Source organism: Bombus fervidus, chromosome 4 (assembly GCF_041682495.2).
Source record: "Bombus fervidus isolate BK054 chromosome 4, iyBomFerv1, whole genome shotgun sequence".
NCBI lineage: Eukaryota > Metazoa > Arthropoda > Insecta > Hymenoptera > Apidae > Bombus > Bombus fervidus.
The window spans coordinates 12,263,115-12,288,039 of record NC_091520.1 but is presented as its reverse complement, the minus strand read 5'-3'; the positions used below and the strand labels follow the sequence as shown (position 1 = coordinate 12,288,039).

Here is a 24,925-nt window from a genome sequence, read left to right as displayed (position 1 = left end):
GAGTTATACGTTATACGTCGTGGGCTTTCTCCTCTCGCATTGATCTTTGATGCGTTCACAACAAGTAGTAGGGATCTAATAGAACAAACTGGCAATGAAGGAGGTTCTTAAGGTAATGATATGTCCCTGACTTCTACCTGCAAGGACGTTGCTCTTCATAAATATTTAATGGCTCTGTTCCTTCCAGCGTCCTTTTACAAAGATTTTATTCAGTGATTAATTGTAATTTTATTTTTCAGGAGAAACCAAATTTTACAGCATTAAGATTGTATCAAGCCAAAAAATTGAAAAATTAATTGAAAGAATTGGAGAAGGATCCAGGAGAAAATAAAATATATTTTTTTATTTTTTATTTATAATAAGTATTTCTTCATATCATTGGGTTCAATATCGTTAATAATTTAATATTATAAAATGTTTTCCTTTCGTTAATAACTTTATTGCTGATAATGAATTATCTACATGTATAGAACAATGTAGCCTACATTATATTGATCCCTATATATACAATAATTACTACGTATAAAATATCTTGTATATTAAAACATTGGAGAAGCGAAATCTATAATTTGGATTCCGAAATAGGTAAATGAATGCGTATAAATGGTGAACTTAGTGGCGCCGAGGGAAACTGGGCAGAGATCATTCGATCTTGCGTAGAAGCATATTGTGTACAAAGCCATCTCCAGCTCAGGTAGAGTACCCACAAATATTGTTGCATTTTGTCTAATGTTTCCATCTTGTTGGAAGTTTAATTTCACCAACGAAGCAGTCTGAAAAAATAATTATATTAAATGGCTAATATAGTATTATTTCAATAAGAATGATTCTTTAGTATTTCTTAAATCATTTACACTTCCAAGATCCAATTTATCTACATAGCCCATGTAATCTATGCGTTTCAAAGATTCTTGGTTTTCGAAATAAATCCAATCTTGCACACCAATAATGGCTGTGCCATATTTTTCAGACGCAAACACACGCTCGAATCCACATGTACTTCCGTTGAATACAGTAAACCAAATTCGACGAAGTACATCTTTTCTTTCGAAATCATCCGGAGCGATAAATCCACGATCAGCTAGCCATTCCATAGCTCTTGACATCTCGTTTGTGTTTAGGAAGATGTCGAGCAAAAGATTCTCTTGTTTCCTTATTTCCAAACTGCGATTCAATTTTTTACCAGAATCATACTCGTAGCTATCGTATAGAGTTCGTATTACATAAATTGATGGATACTCTAATAATTCTGGGTCTACTTCGAATAATCTAAAAAAAAGAGATTGATAAACGAGAACAATCACTCAAATTATTTAAAAGTCGGTAATGATTAGATACACACGGCTGTTTGGCTTCATCCGTTATGTTACTTGACGTAACTCGAGTCTGTAAATTCATTTTTATGTAGTTGTTCATGTTGCGCGAATTTTTTGCGAACAGCTCTTCTGATATTCTAAAAAGTTCATCGTCCGAGATTGTATAATCAAATGATTTGTTTATATTAGCAGGATTATTAGATCCAGTTGGAGAAGTTACATTCTCATTTATGCCTGATCCAAAGACGTGTCTTGTAGTTGAACTTGGAATGTCTGGTATGTTTGGACTCGCACTTCCTGATGAAGGGATATTATTTCCTCCTACATTTGAGGTAAATGGTCCATTTGGAAAATTAGGGAGTCCAGTTGGAGAGGTAGGAAATTCAGTTCCTTGTGGTACGTTTGTGGGATTCATTTTGTTATAGCCGTCAGGTACAGTATTAAAATATTGATTATTGTAAGTAACATGAGTTGTAGGAGTTGGTGGGGCAGAGTCTGCAGGCTTCGTTTCTACGTAATGAGTATGAGGATTTATTAATCTATTTACTCCTGCGTTAATTGTTGAAAAGACAAGCGCCTCTTTGACCATTTGGCCAAAACCTCGACCAGAATCTTGTTGTCCAGGCGTCATTAGAATAGTTTGGCCAGGTACAAATGGCTGTACTGCAGGTTGTGCAAGTACATGTGTTTGCTGTGGATAATAAGGAGAATGTCCAGGTACATTAAAAGCAGGTCCAGAAGGATGTATAGAGTAAGGATTCCCTAATGGCATTGAATTTGCTGGGTGGAATAAAGAAGGATGTGTAGAATAAGGATTCCCTGATGGTATTGGATTTGTTGGGTAATTTGGATGAGAAATAGGATTCGAAGGTATATGTATAGGATTAGTAGGATAAGTACCACTAGTTGAATGAGTCTGTGGATACTTAAATCCAATTGGAGGTGGTTGAAAGCCTGGTACAGCTGGTGGAGCATTTGGAACAGGCGATTTATTAGCTTCTGAATAAGCTAGAGAATGTTGTTGAGCTGGTACAGTTGGTTTATTGTCTCTTAAATAAGGATTACTCCAGGTCGGATTTGCTTGGCCTATTGTTGCATGACCTATAATATTAATATTTTCATATATAATCTAGAAGCTGGTCTATGAGTGAATTTTTTATAGTATTTATGCCTTGAACCCGCAGAAAATCTCATATTAGGTTCCTAGGGCTCAGATAGATGATAAGGTAAAGATGGTAAGGTAGATGATAAGGTAAGATGTTTGCTTTCTGTTGCAGCTTTTGGTACAATAAGATTAGTTAGAGAACGGATATGATGATCCAGAAGGCATTGTTTGAACTTATTAGAAGACATACATTTTTTAATTCATATTTTGTATTTGATATATAAGATGTTTAGTTTAATTGAAAATGATAAAATATGTCACAACAGATTAAAGTTATCAAAAAGATGGTTTAGCAAAAGTTATTTGGTTCAATGAAGACATCATATAAGATAAAGATAACGTAAATATGTTAATAGTGCAAAAAGATAATTTGCACCATATAATGTCCCTCTTTGAACTAAACAACTTTTGCTAAATCATCTTTTTAATAACTTTAATTTTTTTATCTTTTTATCATTTTCAGTTAAATGAAACAGTCTGAATATTACTTAAAATACATAAAATATTATTACATAAAATAATATTTACCTGGTCGTGTAGCTCCTCCACCCTCAGCTTTTAAGAAATCGGTATTAATATTTTTAGTTTGTTGGGTTGATCCTAAAATTATGGTCAATAACTGTATTAACTAAACTATAGTGTATAGCATATTTAAATTATATAACACATTAAATTACCAGCAGAATTTCCTGTGGAATGTGAAGGTTTACTATTAGATACTCCATAGTCATGAACTCTTTGATTAGAATTTGCTCCATTTGATGTTCTACCATATGGGAATCTATATGATGTTCCAGATAAGGATCCACGTGATGTTCCATGTGATGTTCCATATGATGTTCCACGTGATCTTCCATGTGTTGATCCATGAAATGATCCTTTACCGAAATTTATTTTACTACCAAATTTATATTTTGCGCTAGTACCATCTACAAAAAGTGTAATAATTAATAATAATAATAAAAGTGTAATAATTAATAATAATTAATAATAATTAAGTGTAATAATTGTGTAAAAAATAATCTGACTATACTTACAGATTACAAAAAACACACAAATAAATATAAGAAAATACGTCTTGAATTTCATTATTACAGTAAGTACTGTTGTCGCACTAAACTGTTAATAGTAAACTGATATCGTCGATACGTTTAACGGATATATATATATATTCTAGACATATTTATCAAACTTCTTTTCCTAGTAAATGCATTGCGTCTTGCAATATTATCTACAGGCCTTCTTTAAGATCATACTACATAATAAAGGGTCATTGCTAATGACCTCAGAGAGATATGAACGTCTCTGGTAGTGAGAACGACATTTCTTAACAAGTTTTTATTTGATCTCATTAACAACCTCCACCAGAAAATACATATTTTTTATAGAAACATTAAATTATAAAACAAGTTTTATAAACTCTTTTGTACTTTAAAGTTAGTAATGTAACAATATACTAATAAAAAAGTTTTGTGTTAGAAAACAATTCATGTTGATCGTTATATTACATGTAGAGACGACGAACTTCTTCCCCGCCACGGATTGAACAAACTACTCTTTTATTCAGAGTCGGACCCTTCACCGCATATAATATTCAGGATTAGAAAACTATGTACAAAACTATAGAGTCTTAGTAACTTATACTGTGTAAAGTTGTAGAGTGTAAGAGTTAAATGGATATGGGTGGAATCGCTTTTACATGCCTCTACAAGGCAAGAGCTATATGCAGCGTGAGAACCAGTGCATTGTCTCTGTTATGTAACATATTTTTTCTAAAATATTGAAGTGGTATTAACACAGTCTCTCAAATTTATAGAAATACTGAGATAAAATATTGTTTTTTTATAAAAGATACAGCTTCAATAGCTTCAAAGGATTATTTTAATTGTTTATGCTTCATTTTTAATATATCTATCCAAAATTGCTTCACTAGGATAATCTGGAACTGATAATTGGCGAAATGCTTCATCATCCACAAAGCAAATTTCATGACCATCCTAAAAATAATCACAATTATTACTGTACGTGTATTTTATTTAAAAATAAAGTATTTTAAATGCACTTACGGGGTCAGCAAGGATAATAACTCTTACAGAAGCTTTTCCTGGAGTATCTAAAGTGATTAAATCAGTCAATATCTTATGTTTACTATCTTTTATTCTCTTTTGAATTTCTGGTTGTTCTGCATGAGGAACTGAGAATGCTATACGTCCATAAGCTGCAGCATGATCAATTTCAGTACCTAGTCAAGCAAGAAGATGTGCTTAATCATTACAGCAATTTGTATTATCAAAGTATTACACAACAAAAAGTATTATTATGAGATCATTACCAATATCTTTAAATTCAATCTTTGCCTGATCTTCACTGTATCCTAATAATATGCTGTTTTCAGTTTGATCAAATACTTTCAAGTCTAGAATATCTTTCCAATAAGCAGTAGTTTTTTCAAGGTTTGAACTGGACAAAGTTAATTTTTCTACAGGATCTGTTGGAGAAATAGTCTTTTATTTAGATGTAATTTAATAAATATATGTATATATTAGGATTAAAATAGTTCTATATTAATACCTTTATCTAGAGGTTGTGGTTCATCAATAACATAATACTTGTAACCACCAGGTGCTTGTAAAACAAACTTTCCATTTTCTTCTTGCACTGGCCATCCACCTGATCGTGCTCTTTGAAGTGCTTCCCTAGACCGGATTGTTATCCCACCAAAATCATTTCCCATTTTGTATTCTTTGATCCCATAATTATAAGTTAACTCTATAACAAAATGAGTATCTTCTGTTCCATATCCTATCATGGTTTTGCTCCATCTATTCCCATATGGTCTACATAGTAAAGGTAAGATATATCATCATAACAATTCGCACAAAATTACTATATAATATATTATGATTGATGATAATATATTAGACAAAGAGTAAATACAAGTGTGTACGTGACTAAAGTTAATTGCGTACCCATTGCAAGCCGCTTCACAGCCTTCGGCAAATTCCTCGTGCCGTAACACCTGTAAAAAACATCTTCCGTAAATCCAGAGATCAATTCGAATTATTAAGCTACTAACCTTCATCCCAAGAATTTCCCGGTAAAATCTGCAGGTCATTTTTCTATCTGGTATTTTAAATACAAAATGAAGCGCCCGTCCGGTGACCATTTTTAACAAATCTATTTTTGCAGTCGTTACACAAAGAAATACACTTCCAATTCTTTGGCGGATAAGACGGGAGGCGTATACCTACTATACTGATTACGCACCTGATCTCTTCTGAAGAAAAACTATTGCCTTAATATCTCTGCGGTTTTCTGTAATGACTAATCATTAAGAATTGAATTAACGTTATATATGATTCAAGTATTCATTCTAGGCAATTATTTTTACTTACATCTTAAACTATACGTATTAATGTTGACGTGTTTTATAAACGATATCTTGTTATCAGTTTCTACAAAATATAAAAATATTTTTATCTATTTGGCTTATCCATACTGAATTATCTAATGAGAATTTTCGTAACAAAGATGGCGCTAACAGAAATTTAATACAATTCAGACGGTGATTCAGATTCACTATCAACGTCAAATCGATATATGTATGGTAGCCATAACAGTAGCAGACGATATATTAGATAATGTCAAAATACACATAAGATCTACGCTACTCATCAAATTGAAAACTATTGATCGTTATTTTAAAATTAAAACATTATACAGTATTATTCATTAGAGAAGACTTATAGATAGATATGGTAGAAAACCTTGCAGCAAAATTATGTTTACTTCTGTCGGAAAAAGCACATTCAGGTAATTGTGACAATATATAATTTTTAAATAATGATACAACTATTTTATTTATAAGATTTTAGAGAAATTGTGTATAAGACTAAGATTACAGGTTATAATGTAAATGTTTGTTACATCTAACAGCATATATAACACAAAATAAAATGTGTCTGTAAAAGGAAAATTTGATTTTTAGCCGAACAATGGAAATTACTGGGTCAAGAGAAGGATGGTTCCTTATTAGTTGGATGGACAGAGGAAACTGTAAAGAACGATGTAAACATATCATATACAGTTGTAGGCCACTACGACCGGATTAATGATAAGCTACAGGTATGTTAATCTATATACAATACTAAGAACTACCAAGAACATAAGCCTTTTTATATAAAATATATATAGTGTAAATAAAATGCAACATGATGCAGGTACTGCACCAATTCACAGAGGTATTAAATATTGTACAAGCAACAATAAATCAAAGTCGTACTGTTTTTGGATATATAACAAAACAAAAAGTTTCTGTAGAGACAAGGGTAAATTCAGAGTCTACAGAAGACAAAGATCAGAGTATACCAGCTGAAATTGAAATGTATGAAGCATTTATTGTTGAATTAAAAGGACAAGAAGTAAATATACACAGTTTGGATGCAAAGAAATCTAAACAAGTGAGAATTCAATTTTTATATAAAGAAAAAGAACATGGAAAATGGGATAAATTTTTATTATTAATTCATCAAGAATGTAAGAATTGTATAATTTATAGATTACACTTATATTTGTTAAGTATTACTAAATTTAATTGTTTAATGGTATAGGTATTATAATATACACTGTAATCTTTGATACGTCTATATCAGATGTTTATTCAATACAAGAATTAAAATCTGAACCATTAGTTAAAGCATTTATTTGGGCTCAATGGGACATGGTAAATCAGGTTTTATATCATATACACCATAAAAAAATTCCAATAAGTTTAGTTTCTGAAGATGAAGAGGAAAAAGAAACTAAAACAGAAAGAACTAATCCAACACTTAGTGGTCTTCAATTTCATGATGAATTGCCGCATGAAACAGTGGTAAGTAACCAATTGCAGTTTAATAATAATTCCAGCATATTTCAAACAATTTATTTTTTCGTCCTCAGCTAAATATACCACTAAATTTACCTCAATTATCAACTTCTTCCAACTGTGGGACATATGAGGATGATGTTATACCTTTAAGGGTTCACGATTGTTCTTTAGATCTTATCGTAGTTTCTGACCCTAAAGGAATGGTCTGTGTTTGCCATCATTACTTATATCGTCCAGTAAAACCACAGCAGCATGTACTTAATTCATTGAATGAATCTAATACAGTGCATTTTGCATATTCTGTAACACTTCTTCATCGCAGCTGTGTGATTCATTGTGTTATACCAGGCATACCATGGTCTCATGCTAAACTTATACGACCGACATTCGCAATATATGAACATCATCACATGATTGTTCTTGTACCAGGTCTATTTACTCATGTCCTCGAAATTGGAACAAATCATGAACCATGTTGCCATATATTATGTGGTCCTTTAATTTCCCTTCCATCTCGTTCTTCTTATTTGGTACCATTGCTTGAGTTAGAAACTAATACCAAAGGAAGCAAAAAAAAACATGATACAGCTTCCTTAGAAGGAAGCAGCACATCTCAATTTAACATGAACATATTAACAATAGACTTACCAACACTGGATTTAGTACAATTAACAATCTCATCCGACTTTCTTACTGAAGTATTTCGTAAAGAAAATTCGATAGAAGTACGCTTGGGTATATTGCACTACTTTCTTTGTCATAGAAATGATCTGGATATTATTTCAGAATTAGTATGTGCGATTGCAGAGAAACCTAGATCATTGGAAATTGTACGGTACATGCAAGAAATTCTTATTGGTGGTTCATATGCTTTAGTACAAAAAAATTTATTAGCAGATGCTATACCTTTATTGTCTTTATTGCCTGTTACGACTATGGAAGAGTACATAAGTTTTGAGATTAAAGTGAATGACTTAAGTATAACATTGAGTCATGAAAAACTATGGAATACATCTGTAATGTTACTATCACCGCAACAAAGGTTGATTCCTTACCGCAGTGACTTATGGACTCGATTGTGGGATCAACTTAGTAAAAATAACGGAGATAAAACAAGATTTAAGCCAAGTAAAATCGCAGAAAAATTATTAGTTTCTTTAGCATGTTATCAACCTGAAGCATTATCCAGATCCAGTACACCAATGTCTCCAAGTGGAGGGTAACATTTTAAACAAGTCTTTGTTTAACCCATTTAATTACATGAATGTTTATGAATAACTTGCATATCTCTTTAAATAAATTTATATTTTAATTTCAGCCATTCTCTTATATTTGTAGTAGCACAATATTTTTGATAAAAATTAATTTGTATAAATGATATTGCAGATTAGTTGTGGCTACAGTGTCGCTTGGAGATTTATCAAGTGGTCGTAGTAATAAACTCATGGATTCAGGTTTGCTATTTAATGAAACAGAAAGTTGTACTGCTTCTAAGCAGGAACATATTGTATCTGTAAATTTACGAGAATTATCCATGTATTTATTAAAACATGGTACACAGTCATCAATAACGCATCTTAAGGGATCATGTACTCCATTACACGTTCACGCAATGGCAACTAGACATGTGGCTGCGCAATTAGAAACATCGCGGGCTCTTTGTCAAATGTTATGTCGAGCGGCTAGCGTCGATCCACGAATTGAACAAGAGCGGGGTTTTATTCTTGTGTAAGTAAATCATTCATGAATAATTATGCATATATTGCAACAAAATTTAAATTAAGATATCATTTTAGCGATCAATTAGACGAAATAAGACGATGGTTATTGTTCGTATTATTGGAGCGCTATAGGCGCGCAATAGAAAGTATAGCATTCCCAGCACCACAAGGATTCACATCGTTTTTTACTTATCTTGGATATAGAACCCTAAAATATTCGATGTTTTTACAATATGTACAACGATCAGTATTCGAATTACAAGTCGATGTTAGCAAAATTATTATGGCTGGTATATTTTTTGAATCAAAAATTTATTTTTCTTTTAATTTTTAATATTTCTGTAATTTTCATTTAATATCCCTTACAGACATTAGTGATACAAAAGAAAATGCCATTCGTAAATTAACTTTATTGTCTTTATTACCAAGATCACGAGCGAAAAGACTTTTAAATCAATGGTTACATCCTGTAAGCTTTATGTTCAGAGCTCGTGAACATGCTGCAAATATTTTATCTGGTGAGATATGCCAAAACCGAGGTAGAACATTGCAATACAGAAATCATCATAATGGTATGGATACATAATTAACAAAATCTCAAATATTTCTAGCTATCTTTTTATTAAATAAATTATATACAGGTTTAGCAGCATTTCCTTCAGCAGATCGTTTATCTCCATTGGATACATTTCTTGATCTTCTTACAGCAAAAGGTATGAATCAGATATATTATTAGATCCCACAAATCTTATTTCAATTATAAATTAATTATATTTTACAGCTAGTCTAGCTGAGTTAGATTTTGGCCTGCTTATAGAAGCTACAGTAACATCTACAGAAGATTTTTTATAGGTAAATGTATTCTAATTTCTTAGAATCAGTTATAATAGAAAGCATAGTGCAAATAGTCATCCGATCGAGCAAAGTGCCATTAATATCTTCCAAAATATTTAGTATTTATGAACATGTAACTTTAACCTTATTTTATAAATTCTCATGCATTTCTTATTGAAAATTCTATACAGGGTAGAGATTTTAAATAGAATAGTCGAATAATACACTTTAAATACTTAGATAATTTAACTAATGCTCATGTTTCTATTTGCATTATGTTAAAGTAGGATAAATCAACAAATAATTTTAAAAATGTTTTATATTTTAAGATTAATGTTTATTCCACTCAAGTTTATAAATGGTTACTTTATGATGTTATAATTGCATACGTGCTGCAAAAACTATATCTTTGTTTTCAGTATACACCATGACTCAGTTTTCTTCTACAAAACCTCGTCAGCATATTCTATAATCAAAATTAAGAAAAAGAATGACGTATGAATATATTCTCTTTATGCTTTATTAAAAAGTTATGACAAAAATATGAAATGATAACAGACTAATATTTCTATGACACAACATAAGAACACATTGCCGATATCTGTCTGACATTACACAAATGTTTACACATATTGTAATATATACATGCTAAGATCAGAGTGTTGGTTTACCAGTATGGCAAAGGTTAAATGACCATTACTTTCGATGATGGACAAGCCAAGGAAAATTAATTCCTTAGTCCCCAAGATCATTAGATATCACATCAATAGATCTTTACTCATGAAAAATTGTGAAAGAAAAAGTTTATTATTAACATTTATTATAAAGTTTATTAAACACAAATTAGTATGTGTTAGGAGTTAATGCAAAGAATTTATAACTTACTTACTGTAATTAAGCAAAATGACCAAGAAATTGTATTACAGTAGACTCTATTTTCCATAGATGCCACTTCTGTGTACATAATAACAGATAACATATTTAAAATGGAATTATAATATGAACTTGAAAATAAAAGCACTCTGTTGTCATTTCATAATTTTGTTATAACTGTTTAATAAAGCATTTAAGAACCTATGTTTACATAACATTTTTTTTTTATTCTTGTCTATAGACTATGCAGGTAAAGTTTTGCAGAAAAAATCTGGGCACCCTGTATATTACTAGTTGAATTTTTGTTAGTAAGTTACTATAATTATATATTAATGTGGTTAATCAGTTAATCAAAAGCTTGTGTGTGATTTTCTTTTGTAGTTACATTAGTTTATCAGTATGTGTTACAGTGTGCTATACATATACAGAATGTTCTTGAAATCATGGTACAATCAGGAAGGAGATGATTCTTTACGTAAAAGTAAGTTGAAAGTATCGATTTCTAGGTTCACATCCTATATGATGTATTCCACAATAAATAACACTACTTTTCATACCTAATACCTCATAACCTACATAACTACTACATTTCTATCCCACTTTCCACATTATTTAAGTATGTAATCTATATACTATGATATATCCAACATCTATTCAGTATTCCAAGCACAGCTTATCCCTACCCCTAATTCACTTAATTCACACCCCAAGTCACATCATCGGGGTCATCTTCTTTCTGATTGTATCTTGATTTTGAAAATACCCTATTTGTATCATCCAACAGTTTTTGAATTGTTGTAGTGTGAATTAAGTTACAAAAAGGATCATTTATGAGAAAATTGTAATCATCTGTGTAAATTTTTTATGCGTATTGTGAAAAGTATTACAAAACTACATATCAGAAGATATGTACAAACATACAACAGTATTAGTAATTTTTATGTAAAAGTGAATATGAATATTTAAAAAATGATTTTGTGTTTTAATATTTACCTATCTTGATATATACTTAATTTTTTCCAAATATTACATTAAAGAAAGAAGGTAAACAAATTTCTTATTTTGAATTTATTTCCTACGTTTGCATCAGAGATGAGTAAAGAGATCACCGATACAATGTTAAAAAAGTTAGCTAAAAAATGCGCACTAAAAATAAGAGATTCTAATGACAAACGTCCAGACTGTACGCATATTTCTTCTCCGGGAGAAATGTATGTATACACGAGAGGGGAAATGTGCATTCGTATCGGTGCAGCGCGGAGATAAGCGAAGGCTAGAGGGCTAAAAAACATAAAAATGTTTTAAAGCTTTTATTAAATATCAGAAATGAATTGCCTTTTTTGGAATTGATTACAGAAAAATTACTTTGGACTTAAACTTACAGTAATTGGAAATAATTTAAGGATTATACATATTGGGAGGATTTTAAATGATTAAACGCTTTGTTCATTTGCAAAATAAGATTGTTTTATTCAAATAAATTTAGAAGTTTAATAATTGTACAATTTTACAATGAGTTCTGAGTTACAATAATTGTCTATATAATAATTTGTGTAATTGTATAGTTTTACAATAATTTGATTCCGTTGCTCGACCGACATAGTTAAATCAATCCCTTTCATGCGAAAATGACGGTCAAAAACTGTAAGTGCTTGTAGTACGGTGCAGCAATTTTATCATTTGTTTTTGAATCGCCTACTTTCGGCCAACTCGGGTATGGCCAGATACAAATCTACATATTCCTTCTTGTCGTGCATACAAACGTTTAGAAGAGATATGCGTATAGTTCATGTTCAGTCGCTGGGTGCGATAATTCATGGAGCAAACTTTTAGGTGAATTTCATTAGTAAGCCATCGGCCTACTTATCTCTGCTTGCATTAAAAAAATTATCTTTTATTTTTATCTTTCACGCTTTTACGAATGGTATTTAGCAGTGTTTACAAATTATCTTAAAAATATGTTTTTAATAAAAACCACCTTATCATATTTTAAGCTTATTCAATAGCTAAATCTAGGCTCCAACAGAAACGGCCAATAGTATTTAACAAACATTACCAATATGTGGCTTTAGAATCTTAAATGAAAAGCGGAAATGTCCCTGCATTATAATATTTCCTTTTTTCTCCCCACCTGTAACTACTACTGGTAGAATAACATCGTCAGCGGTCAGCCATTGTCGTGAGATGTGAAGATTTTTTTCGTGAAAGATCAAGATCAAAAAGTGGAGAAATTGTTAAAGATTTCAGAAATGCATACAATCCCGGAATTGGGTACAAGTGTACCAGCGTTCCTTGCCAAACTTTGGAAATTGGTCGAAGATTCTGATACTGACGACCTTATTTGTTGGTCACCTGTAAGTACTTTTATTTTGTTATTCGTTTATAATCCTTTAATTTTTATGTGCAGCAGATGTATGAAATTCTAACGCATCGGTCGATACGTTTCTTCACGGCGACTATTATTTATTCGTAATGGTAACGTCACGCGACCGAGCAAATTAAACGTAAGCTAAACGTTGACCTCCGCGGTGCACATTTTTACGTACACAACCTATATTTCGCATGCACCCAACATCGCTGTAATTTATTCGGTGCTTATTCGGTCGATTATGTATATTACATGATTTCAATAAACATACAATTTTTTTTTATCGAATGTCGAGGGCTCTCTTTCACGAACGATTCGTATAAATTTTGAATATCAGCGCATTCCTGGATTAACAAAATATATCAACCACAAAGTAATATTTAAACAAACGTTAACTAAACGATATTTGTAATTGTTTCTTTAACATTGACACATGTGCGTAAATTCATTAACAGGAATGATTTTTGTTAACGAAATGTGTAGTCAATGTTAATTTTATACATATTTTGAATATTTTATTTATATATTGTTATTACAACAAAAAATACATTATTTTCGTGAAAATTGTACCAGATAAAACATACTTTAAGTTTTCATTGTTTAGAGATTAAATAAGATATTCTGTACAAATATCAATAAATAGCCTTTTAAGAGATTAATGCAGCGACGATATTAACATTTAGCATTCATAAAATTTAATTAACTATTTGTTAAATGTACTGCATCTTGTATAGTCCAATTCCAATATGTTTCTTATAGGAGTATGTGTCTGTATAGGAGTATATGTATTATATATATTGATGACAAGTTCCATTAAAGAAAAGAAAAGATTTCATTTAATTTTGTTCAAATGTTTGTTTTTCATTACATAATCTTATCTATTAGATCATTTATTTTTTGTCATTTACATAATCTTTATAAAAATATTACTTTACTTTGATATCTATACATTGATATATATGCAGAATAATATATGTATTATATAATTATCTTAATATTTATATTCATAGAACTTGTTATCTAACACAATATGCTTTTACCATAGAGAAAATTATATTAAAAGTTACTTAGGAGAAAAGAGACTATTGTATACACTTATTTATTTTAGAGTGGAAGGAGTTTTTTCATTCGAAATCAGGCACAATTTGCCAGAGAATTATTGCCACATTATTACAAACACAATAACATGGCCAGTTTTATCAGGCAGTTGAATATGTGTAAGTGATACCATATAGAACTATACATTTAAATATATATGTAGATATATTCATATTTAATATGTATACAGATGGTTTTCACAAGAAAGTTTCTGTAGAATTTGGTGGTTTAAAATGTGATAAGGATGAAATGGAATTCGCACATCAATTCTTCTGTAAAGGTCATCCATATCTTGTAGAACATATTAAAAGAAAAGTAAATACTTTCATATTTTATATAAACTTTTCATAAATTATACTTGTATACTTGTACAAGCATTCAGTGATAATTTTCTAGATTGCCTCTAATAAAGGACAAGATCCAGCACTTACTCCTATTAAACCAGAACTAATGAACAAAATGCTTAATGAAGTAAGAAGTATGAGAGGTCGTCAAGAACATTTAGATTCAAGATTTGGAGCCATGAAAAGAGAAAATGAAGCACTGTGGCGAGAACTAGCAATGCTTAGACAGAAGCACCTTAAACAACAGCAAATTGTTAATAAACTTATACACTTTTTAGTTACATTGGTACAGCCTTCTAGAAGTAGTGGTCTCTCCGTTAAAAGAAGATACCCACTAATGATCGACGATTCTAACCGTCAACGTAACAAACAGGCGAAATTATCAAAGGTAACTCTATAGAATTCATAGGATTTTTGTAGTTTATTTTTTAAATATAATATATATCTTTATTTTCAGTCACAAACATCACCGGCGGGTCCTGTAATTCACGAACTCGATTCATCAGAACCGGATTTAGATTCGGAATATATTGTTGCAGAGTATGTGACTTGTTATATCATAAATGTTTTCTTTTTTATTATGTGAAATAATTGTTGTCCGTTTCATTCAGAATGTTGGAAGGACATCCAAACCCAGCTATTGAAAGTCCTGAGCATAATAACTCATCAATAATGGAAGACAATAATATGGAAACAATTCATTTAGTTGATGATCCTGTTCACTTATCAGATGATCCTGTAAACTTATCAGATGATCCTGTAAACTTATCAGATGATCCTGTAAACTTACCAGATGATCCTGTAAACTTACCAGATGATATACAACTTATTAATTCTCAAGAAACTGAAACAAAGAAAAAACGTGGATGTAAGGGTAAAAAGAAGTAAGTTAAATAAAATTTTTACAATAGTATTCTAATTATAGATTTGATCACCGATATAAATGACGTGTACACAATCTTTCACATCATGTACAATCTTTCAATTTTGGAATTATAAGATGGAGTTTTGCATAATAAACACAAAGAAATGTTAATGTTCGTAACTCTGTGAAAAAATATTTTTATATTTTCATTTTGCTCGTCTTTTTATTGGTATTAGGAAAGTGACAAGAAAAATAAGTTATAAGATACTCCTTTAAAACACACATTCCAATTATTTCCCATGCATGGAATGTATGAAATGATTAACTTAATGAATTAAAATTTATACTCTACTTCAATGAAACACACAGGGGCATAAATTTTGATCTTTTAAATCATATCATACTATAGTAGCTTTATTCATTATATATTTTGCACTAAAATTGATAAATTGCACGTGGTATATCGCAACCTGATTATGTCTACTTAGGACACGATCAATGAAGTTTATGTGTAAACGACTTTTTTGTCATACTTCATAAGATAATTCATTTTCAATTATTACTCATATCATTGCAATTTAAATATTGCCAGGAGGAAAAACAAGGTGCCGGTCAAAATTTTGATCCCATCGATGGAGGATGGAGAGGAACCAAGGTTAACACTTTTCTCTTGTCGTCATTTGGTGCTGGTGTTTGTACTTCTAGAACTTATTTTTGTATAATATCGCAATTTTGCTTAGTTTCATTTTTCTGCATGAACGTTCAGCAAAATTGCGATAACATTCTTCTTTGAAAGCATTCCTGATTTGAACAGTTGATTTTAAGGTGATCTCTTAGTCTGCAAGTCTTTCAACTATCAGTAGTTGCTTTTTTTTTTCTAAATTTTACATTAATTGTAATCTCAATGTATTAAAGCATTCAAAGAAAGTTAAAGTCTCAAAAATATTGTTTCAGTAGTTAGTTACTTTTATGGGAGAAGTCTTGTTAATCCTTGGTTGAATTGCTTCTATTTAATTTCATTGTTTATTATACAATTCTTCATTAGCCACTTCATTTCATATTAATGTCATTATTTATTTATCTATATTTTAGTTATGCCTCTGAGTACAATTGTTGATATATTAATTCTCATTATAATTTATTTCGTAACAAATCTTGGTCTATGTTGTGGTATTAAATATGTCATGAAGTTCTTCTATTTTTGTCATCAATTTAGATAGTGTGTGTGTGCATGAAAGATTACTTCTTATTAATATTACTTAATATTAAAATTTATTCCATGCATGAATATGTTCCTTTAAAATTTATTTATATAAGTAATTATTTATTTATACTTCTATTCTATATGATATTCAAATCATAAAATTTTTCAATATAATAAACATTTATATATCGAAAGAATCAAGCTGAATTGACCATTAAATGTTTACCTTTAAATAATAAAAATAGTTTATATACACAGTGAAATATAGAAGAATGAGTATGTCCATAGTATTTTCCCAAGTTTGTTATACCATAAAAGTTAAGTAATATTCGCTTTTCTTAAAAGATGATAATTGTTCTTTAACTTTCTTGTTCATATATATTTCACATATACGCACTATAATACTGTAATACTATGTTTTCCTCTTTATTATGTAGTTTTCTTTTATAAAAATCTATATTACTATGTACTACAACCTGACTAATTCATTGTATATTTAGAAGCATGTTCTTATATAATGCTTTAAATTCATCTGTACATGCTCTTGTAATACTTCCATCAATCCGAATTGTAGTCAAGAATGTGTTTACGAGCAGATTGTGGCACAGCAACGATTTTAAAAACTCAAGAAAACGAAGATTGGCAACTGCTTTTCTCACTTTTTTTAGGGAAGAAACACATTTGCTTGAAATACCATTAGATGATGCGCCGGTGATTGCTTTACTGAAAAATAAACCAGCCTCAAAGGCAGTACCTCTGTCAACTATGCGTAGTCCGAAGCTCGCAGCAATGGCAGCTAATATGAACAAAGTCACTAACGTAAATTGTGAGCTCGATTTAGTAACTTCAACAGATATGGAGGAAGATGTTCAAGAAAATAATCCAACCCTGGTAAAACTCGAAGATATTTTAATAGTACCAGAAATCATCAACGAGGATGTTGAAGGCACCGAGAACGTCGAGTTTAGTGAAAACAATAGCAGTTCTAAAACCAATGAAACTGATGCCACTTTCAATCAACTTAAAAAAGTAGATGATAATGCTGAACAGAATAACAAAAAGAATTCTTATACAAATGGTGCTGGAAAATGTTCGGAGCGGAGCAAATACAACTGCAATGGAGCAGGGACAAGCAATTCAAAAGATTTGTCATTGAGTTGCATTATTCCTTCGGGCATGTCTGATGCTGCTTACAGGTTAGGATCAATGTAAGTTCAACACAGACCATAGGTAAAAAATGCTAAATGCAGCACTTTCCACTTACCTAGAGTGGAAATTTTTAGTCAGAAGACAGAGGTGGGAGACAATCAATTTATTTCTATTTCTATTACAATTTGGAAGTTTTGGAGTAATAACATCACTAATAATAATGTGTAATTTTTTACTAAATTTCTAAATGGTTGCCTTTGATCTAGATTTCACACTCCATAGAACCTGAAGAATAAAGGACTATTTAATATAATTTTTTAAATATTTTCCAAATTATTGAAAATTTCCTTTGTTATTAATTCTAGTCAGAAGTATTCAGCTTCTCTTGATTTTAATATAGAATTTTATTTTAAATAAAACAAATTTTATCAATATGGATTTAGGTGTAAAACAAAATTTCCATTGATTGAATCTATGCTCGTATAATTTATTTTGTTCAAAATAATATTCCTTTTTACTCAGTAAAGTTGTAAGATAAATTTTTGGAATGTGCTACACAAGAAACTATACTTACCTCATATATATTTATAATATATATTTATAATCATATATATTTGGTAATTGTGGTGTTGCGATTATTAGATATCTCTGCTTAAGTAGTTTATCATGTAATTTAATTGTTGTTCTATTAGTGCTGCATTTCATTCCCTGGTTTTCAAAGGTCAATTTAGTTTGAATATATCTTGATATAGAATAATGCATTGTCCCAAACTTCTATGCAAAATATTTTAAAAGCTATGCACTACAACATTATCAATGTTTTACAGAATACTAAAACACTAACCAATTTCTGTTTTTGTGAATTTCTTAATTACTTGATTGCACAAGCAATAATTGTAAAACAATGACTATTTTATTTGGAACAATTATTATTCTATTCTATTGCTGCATTCGTAATTTAAAGAAATGAAACAAAAATTTGGCTAAACAAAGAAAAAAAATATTGATTTGCTTGTGAAGTCATTGAAACAAATAGAAAGATTGTACGTTTCAGGATGAATATTGAAAGGATTTACACCGTTTTCCTTTTTGATCCATCAAATGTGGCTAAGTTTGTGTGGATAAGTTTCGGTACTTTTATACATTTTCATCTACTTTGAATAATTCTCTATAGGGAGGAAATGGATAATCACCTCGAAACAATGCAAACAGAATTGGACAATCTCCGCGATATTCTACGATGCGAGGGTTATAGTATCGATGCAAATACGCTTCTTGGTGTAAGTATTCAAATAATATCTGAAAAGTTTATCCTTTATTAATTAATGTACATTTGCAGTTATTTGGAGCAGATGATCCAATGTCATTTGGTATGCCAGTTAATCCAGAATTGAACCCACAATCTGAGAAAGAAGAGGAAAATCATGCTAATGGTAAAATTTCCAATTGCACAATTATTAATATATAATTTGGATGTTGTTGAATACATAACTAAACTAATTTGTACCTTTTAATTTGCTTACAGTTACAGAAAATAATAATGGTACTGGTGGTGGTGAACTTATGGCATATAATCCTGTTCAAAACTTCTTAGATTTCGACGATGACATTTTCATGGAGGCCGCATCTCCTCCAACTAGCACAGCAGGTGGTGATACAGCTGTAATCAATCTTTACAGCTCGGATTCTCTCGATTTGGAGGATAGCAAATTTTCATTTCTAAATTCCTTAACAAATGATGTGAACACTTCATCATAAAGTCTCATTCCTATGGTAAGTTCCATAATTTCTCATTACTTTTAATAAACGATCATTTCATTCAAAGAAATAAAAAAAGAAACATTTTTACTGCTGTGTAACAGAAAATAATTCTTCATAAATTAATAATATACAGAATTTTGTTGTATATTGAATCTAAATTATATTAAAAGAAAAAATTTATGTATATATGTTTATCGAGTAGTTGGTCACTTAACGCATCTTCGTTGAAACAAATTGCGAATTTCCCCGTCGAGATTGTCCTTCTCCGAGGTTCAACCTCTTTTTCAAAAAGAAATTGTCTTAGGATAGATTTTTTTGCAGGTTCAGATCTGTTGCGTCCAATGCTTTGGTTTCAGTATGTTTTATTCTCGGTGGATCATCACGAGCATGCTCTCTCTCTCTCTCTCTCTCTCTGTCGCTCTCGATGTATTTTGATGACCAAATAAGCAACGAGCTTGTAATGTACTGACAATAGTACCCGAGGAAAATGCGGTCAATCAAATGATCCCATCGGTTTATGGAGGACAATAAATAAGTGAAAACAGCAGGAGCGCATAAAATCCTCTGGATTTGCTGCTATATATGCATACAAAGCAATTATAAAATTTGATTGTTTCATTAATTTTTTTTATGAGTTAACGTTAATGTTGTGTCGTATTTTATTTATAGTATATATTATTACAATATAAAACAAAAATCAAACAAGGAAATTGTTCATTCGCCGATATATTTTATATCTGTGTAAATACTTTTCCTTTTTTTCATGTATATAATTCGATCAAAAATAATTTGTTTATTTTAAAGACACGGAAGCACGTTATAGTGACTAACGTTTCTTATCGATCGTACAATGTAAACGAAGTTCCTGCATATCTTATATTAAAGAATTATCGTAATACCATATATTTATTGCGTAATATTTTTTAAACAATTCGAACAGAAATTGCAGAAATACAATAAGACAAACAAATGTTGTTAAATGCATCACTTAGGTCTCTGTGTACTTTTGTCATCTATAATTTCTAATGATCATATTATTTATGAGGATTTGATTTGTCTTGCTTGAATTCCATCCACGTAAATAATAAAAGAAAAAAGTATATACGAAATTCGTATTTTTTGTACTAAATTCTTCTCAAAAAGAAGAATAATCGTATATAATACACATTGAATCTAAAAAATAATTACATTGAAATGTTTAGTTTTCTTGTAGATCAAGGTGTACTGTACAGAAAGAAAAAGAAAACGCTAGAAGCGAAAAAATTTTATATTTTTATAATACAAAGAATCTGTGCGTTTAACGTTTTTTCGAAGATGATAATTAGTATTTATTTATAAACGTCGGCTCTTTGTACACAAAACAATTCTTTTTTCTACGTTTGTGTAAATATACGCTTAGATTTTGACAATCTTGTAACTCATAAAATAACTTATAAAAGAATTCGTTACGTAAAAGTACAAACATTTTATTGTTACAATATTCTATAGAAAAAACTAATAAAGAATATCTTGCAATTAGATATTTGAAATGAAATGGTCAGCGAATGTGTACTTACTATAATATACAATACAGTATAACACACGTTATTTTCTATATTAGAAAATACATACTTGAAGCAATTTGTTTTTTGTACAGACTCATTAATATTGAATATGATTATAATACATTTCTTTGTTTTAACAAATACATGGATGAAATTGATTATAATTGACTTGTTTATACAAATATATAAAAGAAATACTTCTAAAATAAATATGCGAATGTCTTTTAATTCATTTTTGCATCTCTTTTAACCTGAATTCTATAGTGATTGTATATATGCTGATAAATATAAGTTTCTTACTTCCTAATCATCTGTTTGATCTACAAGTTATTATTAAAAAATTACTGGTTGTCAAAAAGTACGAATATATATATATATATATTTTTTAAAGAGGAATAAAATATTTATATTAAATGCGTCATAGAAACTACATCAATATTTTAGTTTAATATTCAGTAAATTTGGTGAAAAATTTGTTTGTACTCCAAAATGAAAAAATGCATTAATTATATACAATTCCTTTCGTTTTTTTTTTTTTTATACTAACAAAATTAGTTCCATGTGTTTGCAGCTAATTATTCTACAGCAATTGGACACTTTATTATTTTATTTATTTAGCTTAACAAAAAAAAAAATATTCTTTATCAGGCTAAAATTAACCGAAAGCAAAGTACAAATTATCTATACCTCTTAAAAAACGAACATAGGAATAATCTATGGATGGATCGTTGATATTTCAGTTACACTTAAATAAAGGTATTGCCTGATATTGTTCAGTTCATCAATATTTCAATAACTTATTTTTATATATACATAAAGAAATTGTATATTAGCAGTATTTAATTTTGAGACCTTGCCTGATATTGTTCAGTTCATCAATATTTCAATAACTTATTTTTATATATACATAAAGAAATTGTATATTAGCAGTATTTAATTTTGAGACCTTTGTCCTTCCAAGCATGCTGAAGAATATTTTTAATTAAAAGAATGAAAAAAAATTCAGATATGAAAACAAAACTGAAGAACATTTAACCATAATGCGCGAATTAAAACTGCTACTAGCATCTATAGACTTCCGTTTTCCTTATTCACAAATATATATAATTGTTTTTTTATTTTAGCTTTGGAAGAAAGACTGCTGGATTTTTAATCACCTTATTGGTAATGTCTTCGTTTTAATTAGTGAATATGATGCTATGATAAACCCTGTAACAAGTTTAGTATGAAGGGGATGATGTAAAGAATTGAAGAGGTACACACAGTGGTTCATGCTTAAAATTCCTTGAAGAAGGAAATAAACAAGATAAAGAACCAAACAATATAAATCAAGAAATCGGAAGGAACAATTTATCTTCGTGTTGATGAAGATAGATACTAAACAAATAGAAACGTATTCTACGAACTATTATTGAAAGAATATATAGCGTAAAAAAAGCAAAAACAAATATGCGCGTATCGTGTATGTATCGACAAAGGGCTGTAATTTCCAGTTTCACCGACTTGTACATAATTACGCAGGATTCTGCATTGATATAAAAAATATAGGATGTTTCCTAAAAATGTCCATTACCTGAAAAGTAACAACTTTTTTACATGTGTATGTAATTATAGATTATAAATGAATTAATTCTATGTTGAGCGGTATATATGCTAAAAGGTGCACAGATGTATGTATATATAAATCTATACATATATATATGCAAAAAGTGAGCATGTTAAAGGTATAAAATTTGTTTAATAATGTCAGTCTATTTTTCCGTAAATGTCCTTTTATTGTGGTATAAAGTTTAAACAAACCTAAAAAGTTGAAACAAAGTTAAAGGTGATAGTACAACCTAAGATTTCAGTGTCTAGTTCCACTATCACTCCCTTTGTTGTGTAAAAGATTTTTCTTTACTTTTAATCAACACTTTTTCGTATATTTAATCTTCTATATTTCCTTTTTTCAATCCTGTCTTTTAATTTTATTTTTCTAATTTTTGTTTTGAGTGTGTTAAAGGCTATGTGAAAGTAATACCATTGATAAGAATATTTAATTAATTTTGTAAATGAATTTGATCATAGAGGGTGAATACATAAGTAGGGTGTTAAGTAATTATTTAGGATATTTATGGAATCAAGATACTTAATTAAATAATTAATCCATATTCTTGTTGTATGAATCAAAAACATTTTTTTATTTTCATTCTGAAATAAAAATTATGTTCATTCACGCATACAATTACATGTATGCAGTAGATAGTTCAAACCAATAAATGTCTTTCACCAAACACTGAAATCTTAATGTTGAATCTTTACAAAATAGATTGAGTTTGTGTATATCAGAAAATAATATAAACAGAATAGTACACTGTAATCTTTGTTAGATTAACATGTTATTTTAATTTAGTAATAAGTAGATTTTTTTATATTCATTTGTGAAGAAAAACACCATATTATATTACAAATTCATAAAAAACTTAGCATATGTTATATAATTCCATATACAGTGAAGTGTCAACCATACATTTATATAGTTTACTTTTCTTTACATATCTTACAAATATTTCAACACACTTCATAATTTCTTAGATTTAACTCATTTAAATTACTTATCTATGTGTTAACATTACTTTTATTATGTAATTATTAAGCGTCTGTTAATTAATTTACAATACAATATGTAAACAATTTAAAAAACCTTTTTGTTCAAAATATTTAACAAAGAAAATTGTTATTGATCTTCTATGGGCTAACTGTTAATTTTTTTCTATTAATCTAATAGAAAGTCATTAGTTTCAAACGATTAAATCAAATTATATCAATTTGTTTTATGATTTGATTATTAAGTGTATGTACACTAAAGAATATTTATACCAAACGATTATTCACTTACTCATGGAAGATCAAACTACAAGAGTGTAACAAAATTAAAATAATGTATCCTGTACAAAAGTATTGTTGATACTATACTACTTGTAGGTATCCAATTTTGTGATACATTAAAATTTTGTACAAAAAGGTAGGGTTGATTAAAAACGGGTGACGATTCCTCCTTTCTTGGTCATAAATTGCATGTTTTGCTGTTAACTATAAAAATATCAGTTACAATAGAATTAAAGGATAAATTAAAATGTATCTAAACATCTGGAGGAAATCATTGAGAAACAAACTTGCAATTTTTATTTACCGACATCTATCTTCTAAATTCAATATCTATACTCTTATTTTTACTATATCACAAAAGGAAATTGACTTTATTCTGCTGTCTATAACTAACGTTATCACATGATAAATATATATATTTAAAAAAGCGGCGATCGATTAAAAATATAATATTTTTGAAAACCACAATTTTAATCGAAATTACTTTATTCAACACAAACAAGCTTTTAACTATCATTAAAAATAATGTTAAATTTGTTTGTTTCTAAATAAAATTTAGATCATTGTTTACATAATCTTATTATATATCCTAACTCGAACAATCTATCCTTATATAAATATCATACATGAATTGTATACAATAGTGTATCATCCATAAAACTTTGAAACAATTTTATACCATTTAAAAGTACTCGAAAATCTCTGGTACGTTAACGAAATATATATTGCAATATGTTCAAATAATAATATCCTGAGCAATTTGCTGGAAGGAGTAACTTGAATAATATTATTTTTTATATAACGATAACGATATAATCTAGACTGTAAGTTTTTGAGGAGCAAATCTTACATTATGTGTGAAGAAACCAATTGTATTTATATTTTATATTTTTTTAATGGCAGCATTTTCACAAAAATATTTCAATTTAAATTTCAGTACAGAAA

The 24,925-nt window shown here is 29.5% G+C and overlaps 4 protein-coding genes and 1 long non-coding RNA gene across 11 annotated transcripts; 3 read left to right on the top strand and 2 right to left on the bottom strand.

Annotated features, from left to right (window-relative positions):
• Positions 1-16: 16 nt before the first annotated feature.
• LOC139986272 (uncharacterized) lies at positions 17-716 on the top strand. Its single transcript, XR_011799603.1, has 2 exons — positions 17-112; positions 240-716. It is a non-coding gene; the product is annotated as an uncharacterized lncRNA (long non-coding RNA).
• On the bottom strand, positions 418-3,589 carry LOC139986255 (uncharacterized). Its single transcript, XM_072001456.1, has 6 exons — positions 3,519-3,589; positions 3,159-3,410; positions 3,010-3,081; positions 1,343-2,417; positions 855-1,269; positions 418-773 (listed from the first exon to the last, which is right to left on the bottom strand). The coding sequence occupies exons 1-6, from the start codon at positions 3,568-3,570 to the stop codon at positions 540-542; spliced, it is 2,100 nt and encodes a 699-aa protein (XP_071857557.1). The 5' UTR covers positions 3,571-3,589; the 3' UTR covers positions 418-539.
• Positions 3,590-3,804: 215 nt separating this feature from the next.
• LOC139986265 (glyoxalase domain-containing protein 4) lies at positions 3,805-5,800 on the bottom strand. The gene is made up of 6 exons (XM_072001477.1): positions 5,558-5,800; positions 5,451-5,500; positions 5,053-5,318; positions 4,814-4,969; positions 4,548-4,723; positions 3,805-4,478 (listed from the first exon to the last, which is right to left on the bottom strand). Exons 1-6 carry the CDS (start codon positions 5,645-5,647, stop codon positions 4,371-4,373), a joined length of 846 nt encoding a protein of 281 aa, XP_071857578.1. The 5' UTR covers positions 5,648-5,800; the 3' UTR covers positions 3,805-4,370.
• A 354-nt stretch (positions 5,801-6,154) lies between these two features.
• On the top strand, positions 6,155-11,752 carry Pigeon (gamma-secretase activating protein pigeon). Its single transcript, XM_072001450.1, has 10 exons — positions 6,155-6,294; positions 6,470-6,606; positions 6,702-7,017; positions 7,092-7,354; positions 7,423-8,570; positions 8,738-9,079; positions 9,148-9,362; positions 9,441-9,644; positions 9,714-9,785; positions 9,854-11,752. Exons 1-10 carry the CDS (start codon positions 6,237-6,239, stop codon positions 9,922-9,924), a joined length of 2,826 nt encoding a protein of 941 aa, XP_071857551.1. The 5' UTR covers positions 6,155-6,236; the 3' UTR covers positions 9,925-11,752.
• A 1,078-nt stretch (positions 11,753-12,830) lies between these two features.
• LOC139986256 (heat shock factor protein 1) lies at positions 12,831-24,555 on the top strand. Of its 7 annotated transcripts, none has more exons than XM_072001458.1 (12): positions 12,841-13,133; positions 14,256-14,364; positions 14,436-14,560; positions 14,642-14,977; positions 15,047-15,129; positions 15,201-15,473; positions 16,047-16,109; positions 17,327-17,866; positions 18,982-19,087; positions 19,147-19,240; positions 19,333-19,580; positions 19,890-20,207. In XM_072001458.1, exons 1-11 carry the CDS (start codon positions 13,029-13,031, stop codon positions 19,563-19,565), a joined length of 2,067 nt encoding a protein of 688 aa, XP_071857559.1. In that variant the 5' UTR covers positions 12,841-13,028; the 3' UTR covers positions 19,566-19,580; positions 19,890-20,207. The 7 variants fall into 7 exon arrangements, with proteins under 7 accessions (XP_071857564.1, XP_071857562.1, XP_071857559.1 ...); XM_072001459.1 differs by lacking the exon at positions 19,890-20,207 and adding an exon at positions 22,237-24,555 and having other exon boundaries at positions 12,844-13,133; positions 17,327-17,854; XM_072001457.1 differs by lacking the exon at positions 19,890-20,207 and adding an exon at positions 22,237-24,555 and having other exon boundaries at positions 12,844-13,133.
• Positions 24,556-24,925: the final 370 nt, after the last annotated feature.

Excerpts from the sequence above, each read along its gene's own strand:
- Pigeon (XM_072001450.1), top strand. The coding sequence starts at position 6,237 with ATGGTAGAAAACCTTGCAGCAAAATTATGTTTACTTCTGTCGGAAAAA. Across the intron at positions 6,607-6,701 it reads GGATTAATGATAAGCTACAG|GTACTGCACCAATTCACAGA; the intron begins GTATGTTAATCT and ends AACATGATGCAG. Across the intron at positions 8,571-8,737 it reads CCAATGTCTCCAAGTGGAGG|ATTAGTTGTGGCTACAGTGT; the intron begins GTAACATTTTAA and ends ATGATATTGCAG.
- LOC139986255 (XM_072001456.1), bottom strand. The coding sequence starts at position 3,570 with ATGAAATTCAAGACGTATTTTCTTATATTTATTTGTGTGTTTTTTGTA. Across the intron at positions 2,418-3,009 it reads TGGAGGAGCTACACGACCAG|GTCATGCAACAATAGGCCAA; the intron begins GTAAATATTATT and ends TTAATATTATAG. Across the intron at positions 1,270-1,342 it reads ACGGATGAAGCCAAACAGCC|ATTATTCGAAGTAGACCCAG; the intron begins GTGTGTATCTAA and ends TCTTTTTTTTAG.
- LOC139986265 (XM_072001477.1), bottom strand. The coding sequence starts at position 5,647 with ATGGTCACCGGACGGGCGCTTCATTTTGTATTTAAAATACCAGATAGA. Across the intron at positions 5,319-5,450 it reads TGTGAAGCGGCTTGCAATGG|ACCATATGGGAATAGATGGA; the intron begins GTACGCAATTAA and ends TTTACTATGTAG. Across the intron at positions 4,724-4,813 it reads GATTGAATTTAAAGATATTG|GTACTGAAATTGATCATGCT; the intron begins GTAATGATCTCA and ends TTGCTTGACTAG.
- LOC139986256 (XM_072001457.1), top strand. The coding sequence starts at position 13,029 with ATGCATACAATCCCGGAATTGGGTACAAGTGTACCAGCGTTCCTTGCC. Across the intron at positions 14,365-14,435 it reads TATCAGGCAGTTGAATATGT|ATGGTTTTCACAAGAAAGTT; the intron begins GTAAGTGATACC and ends ATATGTATACAG. Across the intron at positions 19,088-19,146 it reads ATGCAAATACGCTTCTTGGT|TTATTTGGAGCAGATGATCC; the intron begins GTAAGTATTCAA and ends GTACATTTGCAG.